This window comes from Hibiscus syriacus, unplaced genomic scaffold, assembly GCF_006381635.1.
Source record: "Hibiscus syriacus cultivar Baekdansim isolate YM2019G1 unplaced genomic scaffold, ASM638163v2 tig00111582_pilon, whole genome shotgun sequence".
NCBI classification, from domain to species: Eukaryota; Viridiplantae; Streptophyta; class Magnoliopsida; order Malvales; family Malvaceae; genus Hibiscus; species Hibiscus syriacus.
In genome coordinates, this window is record NW_024063126.1 from 4,782,883 (window position 1) to 4,788,406 (window position 5,524).

Consider the following 5,524-nt stretch of genomic DNA (forward strand, 5'->3'; position numbering starts at 1 on the left):
ACATAGAAAATTCAAAAGAAAAAAATTATAAGTAGAAGAGAAGAAAAGTTCACTATATGGAAGAAGTACAAGATTTATATTACAACTGTTGCATTTCAAAAATCTATTCCCTAGTTTCTATTTATAGAAACCAAAGGAAACTAGCATAGGAAGAATTCTACTCTAATTGAATTTCATTTCTTAATCAATATAAAGGTGATAGACGAGTTAGAATTTTAAACGGATTATACTTTTTCGTCTTCCCTGCAAGCCTCACACTATTAGTCTATTACCAATGTTTTGTTTGCAACTTCTTGGCCTGATCCAAGAAGAAATTGAATCATAATTCTAACAAAAAGGGACTCCTAATTATGAAACATAAGTTCATTCGAAGGATCTACAAATTCACAGAAGGGTGAATTATACCATAAAATGTTTGAGTCTTTAGGTGATAGTAGAAATAGACCGAGGGAGCTGGATATGGGCAATCATCATCTAAAATTTTCAATAGCATCTAAAATTTAGATTTTTTTTTTACATATTTTCTATTGATAATCTATTTGTCTAATCCTAAAATTTTATAAATTCTTCTTTCTCTAACATAAAATTTCATGTCCTTTTTTGAGTAAGACAACCAATACAACCTTCTCATTAACCATAATTAATGTACCACTCATTCATTATTTGTTAATTGTTAATTAAAGCTGATCTAGTAAACACTAAGACTCCATTTTATCATCAATATGTTTATTTAATTCAGCTCAAAAGCTAAATAGCTGGAAAATGAGGCTTGTACATTCCTTTGGTAATGTACAAAATAGAAAACAGCGCTTTTCTTTAGGAAAATACATTTTCAATGCCTTGATTGAGAAAAGGGACCTTCCATGAATGCCTCATTCAATGACTGTAACAGCTGAAACAAGCAACAGGAAACCATATATATCAAAATTTCCCCTTTTGCAAGAGAACATAACCTGTTTATGGTAAGTGAGCTAACCTGATTACAGGAAACCTGGAGTCTTTTTAAACGTCATAAGGAACCGTTCAGCATTATTGAGTTAATGTGTTGGATTAGAACCACCTGGAATATGATCCACTTGTGTCACCCTAGTCGCCGCAGATTGAGATTGGACCGATTGTGGGATGAAACTACCAGCCGAAGATACAAAAGATGAACGTCTTAACCCAAGCATGTTGAGTGTAGCTTCTGGGATCCCAGTTATAGGTGCTGTTCCTGGCATTAGTGAAGTCGAAAACTGCGGTGTAGCGCCGCAGCCGACTCCCATTTGCAGTCTCATACCCATCCCAACAGCCATGGGAGAGTAGCCACCCAAATGTTGAGCATTTATATGTTGCATTGTCCAAGGCGACGGAAACATCATCGGTGGCATGTAAATCCCATTTCCCATTGACATCACCTGCTCCAACATCCCATGGTTAGCGCTCTGGTTACACATTAGAATAAATTGTAATGGAAGAACTAGAAAAGACTACCTGAACTTGAAGCTGAAGGGTCTTTAGATACTCGATTGCCTCATCAAGCATCGAAGCTTTATCCACCATAGTACAGTTTGGTATGAGGTCTTTCAGTTCACGCATCTTCTTGTTGATTTTATCTCTTCGCTCCTATATATATGAGCAGGAAACAAACACCCAACAGCTTATCAGATTTCATTTTTGGCAGCGAAGTATCACGTAAGTTACTAGTACTACTGATCTTACCCTTTCAGATAGGTTGTGGACTTCTGTTTTTCTCTTTCCCTTAGCACCTTTGCTTCCCCTCGTTACCTCTGGTTCTTCTTCCATATCTGTATTCTGCATCACATATGAAAATCCTATAAGTTAAATGAGAAAAGCTATTGAAAGAAGAAAAATGATGATGAGAAATTATACACTACTGAGATCAGTGTCTTCATATCTCCTTTTCAAAGGGTATGTTGGACAGTTTGAAGCACCACGCGAACACAATGAAGACGATGCAACCATTTGCTCAGGATTTCCCTTAAAACCTGTATTATCCGGTGCTAAGGTTGAGGATTCATGAACCTCATTAGGTAACCTCGTATTCGGAACGGCTTCGGATTGTTCATCAGGATGCGACACTTTTTGAGGTGACTTCATTTTCTTAGCCATTAAATTCCCTTCGTTTTCCAAGGGATCACCACTTGGAGGCAAAGATTTGACATTATTGCCTCGTAAATCCTCAGCTCCTGCAGCTAGTCCTTGACTGCTTATTGCTCTTGTTGTACCGGAGCTTAAGAACATGGAAAAGTTCACCTTATCTTTCTCCTCCTTCGATCCCATATGCCAAGTTTCATGCTGCTGCTTCAAGGAAGAACCGTGTACCTGGTGGTCTGCTATGAGTTTAGGCAAGTCGCTTTGTTTATGGTAACATCTTTTATCCGATCCCAGAACAGCACTGGAGAGACCCGATATGGGTTCGGCTAACGTAGAATCTGCAACCCCATCCTTTGATCCACTGGCGGTACAAGTTTTCCCTTCGATTAGTTGAATTCGAGACTTCGATCGAGACAAATAATGTGACGAGAACGGGGAAGTCGTCTTAGTTATCTTCGACCATGAACCTCGAATGAGAACTTCACCATTTTCCCATACCAGCTCCATGATATCAGGATCACGCCTGCATTATTACAATAACTGCAATACATAAAAGAGAATACTACATATATATATATATAACAAAAGGAAAACAGTACACCATGGAAATGCAATAGCTAAAAATGCTTGAAAAACGTACATGGAAGGTAAATTAGGCAAGTGTCCTGTCATCCTCGATGGAATTTTTTAGCTGACTGTTGCTGGACTACCTATAAACTACATCCATTATAATCAACACTGAGATTCTTCCTCTTAATCTTCGTTCTCATCTTTCATTATATTTCCAAAGGAAGAACAGTAATGATGGTGATGCCGATGAAGGACAAGGGAAAAAAGAATAAGAAGAAGATAGAAAAGAAACACAACCAACAAGGAAACCTCACATGGGCATGTTTAGAAGCGACACTTACCTGCTAAAAATGCTTCAAAAAGGGGCATCAAATCAATCGCCAGACGCAAGTTTATGAAATTATTATACAACTTTGATAAGACGGTGGGATTCGAAGATCCCTGGGTTTGAAAAATGAGGCGTCCACAATAATTCGAAGCCTGTCTCATCTTCAAATAGGTTGTTGCGTGGAGTTTAGGTATCCACACCGGAGAAAGGTGGCCAGGTTCATTGCCCCACCACCAAAGAAGATACTCTTAATAATAATTGGGACCATTGAAATGGTGTTTTAACTAGGTACTCACTCCCCAGGGGAAAACGTTCATTGTGAACGAACTAGACCATCTCTCGAGATTGGTACGTGAGATTTGGTGATAGAGTTTAAAACAATTTTTTTTTTAAAAAAAATAGAGATTTAAATTAAGATTTTTAAAAATTTTGAAAGGTTTAATTTATATTTTTTCTAAAATAAAATTTGAGTCTAACTACAATTTTTGAAATTTTGAGAGACTTAATAAGAAATTTTAAAAATTATGAGAGAATATTTAATTAAGAACACTAAAAAGTTAAAATTTAATTTGAATTTTTAAAAATTTTGGGAGTTAAATTATTTTTTTTAAATTTAAAAGTCAAGATTAAAATATTTTAAAATTTTAGGGAGGCCATAACCCCTCTAGTCCAGTTTGTGTTCCGCGAAAAAATTGAATTATGGAAGCATCTTTAGTCACCGGGGAGAAAGGCAGAGGAATCGAAATGGAAGAAAAACAGATGTTCTTGAACTATGGAACTCTTTTGTTCATTTTTTTTCTTTTAATTTCAGCGTCTGGATATGTATTTTAATCTTTGTAATTCTTATTTTTTTAGTTCATGATTTTTAAAAGTATTTTTCCTTCGGTATTCTGTGTATTTACATTTTTATACGTGAACATCATAAACTATGACGTTATATTATTCAACGTAAAATAAATAAATACTTTATATGTTGAAAGTTGTGATATTATTTTTTTATAAATTAGGGGTGAATATAAGTAGGGCTGTAAATTAATCGTGTTTGAACAAAAATATGTTCATGTTCGTTTGTTTATTTTTTAAGTGTTCATATTCGGTTCGTGTTCGTTTAAATTTTTATTATTGTGGTAGTGTTCATTTATTTATTTTTAAAAGTGTTCATGTTCATTTAGTTATTGTTCGAGAACATATTCATTTAATGTTCACGAACTCGTTCATTTTTATGTTCACGAATGTGCTTATTTAGCATTCACGAACATGTTCGTTTAGCGATCATTTAATGTTCGCTTAGCGTTTGTTATTGTTCGTTTATCGTTCATTTATATATTTAATTTTTAGTTTTACCCTTTCATTTACAAGTTAATGGAAAATGATAAAATTACACTACTAGTGCTTAAACTCCTTAACATCCACAATTTAAATTTCAACTTTTATCATGTGTTCAATTTAGTATCTACCTTCACCAATATTTAAAATGTAAAAAAAAAGAGAACCGGATAAGCGAACTTGTTCATGAACATAAACAAATAATTCGATAAACGGGCTTATAATCAAACTCCTAAAAGTGTCAAACACACTTCTATTTATGTTCGTCTGTTTATTAAATGAACATAAAAATTTTTGTTCATACTCGTTTATTTAATTTAACGAACGAACATTATATGAACAATTCACGAACAGTTCATCGAACGCTCTATTCATTTACACTTCTAAATATCAGGTAGTATTTAATCAAATACTCACAATTCTTTAACAAGAAAAACTCATATACATATATTGTGCTCGAACTCGAAACATTAAAAAATAATAATAAATCTTTTAATTATTAATACCGCTTTATTCGTGCGATAATAAAAGAGAAATAAAACTTTGTAAATGGGTTTATAAGTTGAAGGCTTTGTAAATGGGTTTATAAGTTGAAGGCAATCGACAATTAGCAATGGCGATGAAGGAGGAGAAAGTGACGAATCATTTTCATTATCTCGAAACTGAATTGAAAGTTCCAAAATATTGTACGAGCCCCATCATGGAATCTAAGACGCTCACGTGGGTCTGAGGGCCCTCAGTGGACCCACACCGCCAAGTGGCAACATTTAACCCAACAGAATCAAAATCCTTGCATTGAAAAGAAAAAGTTTGGACCAAACAAAACGTGTACTTCACGTGATCAACCATATTTCACGTGCCCCCTGTCTCCTTGTCTTTGGACTAATTTTCTTTTGAATGAATTATTGAATTTTTCCTATTCCACCCGGTAACTAAACATGTAGCTTCATATTTGAGCTTAAATCGAGTTTTTTAAAGTTTAGTTGAGTTTCTAAAAATGTTTACAGTTCGAATTAAATTTTAATTTTTGAATTTGAATTTGAGTTAAAATTAATAATTTTAAACCTATAAACTTTCGAATTGAGTCAAGTTTTATCTTTAAGCTTTTCTTCTTTGTTTTGTTTTCCTAGAACGATATGTGTCTAACTTAGAAACGCCAGGAATTTTGTGCAGGTTCTCTTACAATAGTGTCCAGCCTAACAA

At 34.3% G+C, this 5,524-nt stretch overlaps 1 protein-coding gene across 4 annotated transcripts; it reads right to left on the minus strand.

The window, feature by feature from the left end:
• Positions 1-756: 756 nt before the first annotated feature.
• Positions 757-3,252, minus strand: LOC120165346 (transcription factor PHYTOCHROME INTERACTING FACTOR-LIKE 15-like). 4 transcript variants are annotated; one of them, XM_039174890.1, is made up of 7 exons: positions 3,009-3,252; positions 2,738-2,807; positions 1,873-2,620; positions 1,702-1,794; positions 1,474-1,605; positions 977-1,397; positions 757-892 (listed from the first exon to the last, which is right to left on the minus strand). In XM_039174890.1, exons 2-6 carry the CDS (start codon positions 2,767-2,769, stop codon positions 1,038-1,040), a joined length of 1,365 nt encoding a protein of 454 aa, XP_039030821.1. In that variant the 5' UTR covers positions 2,770-2,807; positions 3,009-3,252; the 3' UTR covers positions 757-892; positions 977-1,037. The 4 variants fall into 4 exon arrangements, with proteins under 4 accessions (XP_039030821.1, XP_039030820.1, XP_039030819.1 ...); XM_039174889.1 differs by having other exon boundaries at positions 2,738-2,814; XM_039174888.1 differs by having other exon boundaries at positions 2,738-2,867.
• Positions 3,253-5,524: the final 2,272 nt, after the last annotated feature.

What these genes read in the sequence shown, in the direction of transcription:
- LOC120165346 (XM_039174890.1), bottom strand. Translation starts at nt 2,769, where the DNA reads ATGACAGGACACTTGCCTAATTTACCTTCCAT. An exon ending in TTGCCTAATTTACCTTCCAT is followed by an intron (nt 2,621 to 2,737) that starts GTACGTTTTTCA and finishes GTAATAATGCAG; the next exon opens with GCGTGATCCTGATATCATGG. An exon ending in TCCACAACCTATCTGAAAGG is followed by an intron (nt 1,606 to 1,701) that starts GTAAGATCAGTA and finishes TCATATATATAG; the next exon opens with GAGCGAAGAGATAAAATCAA.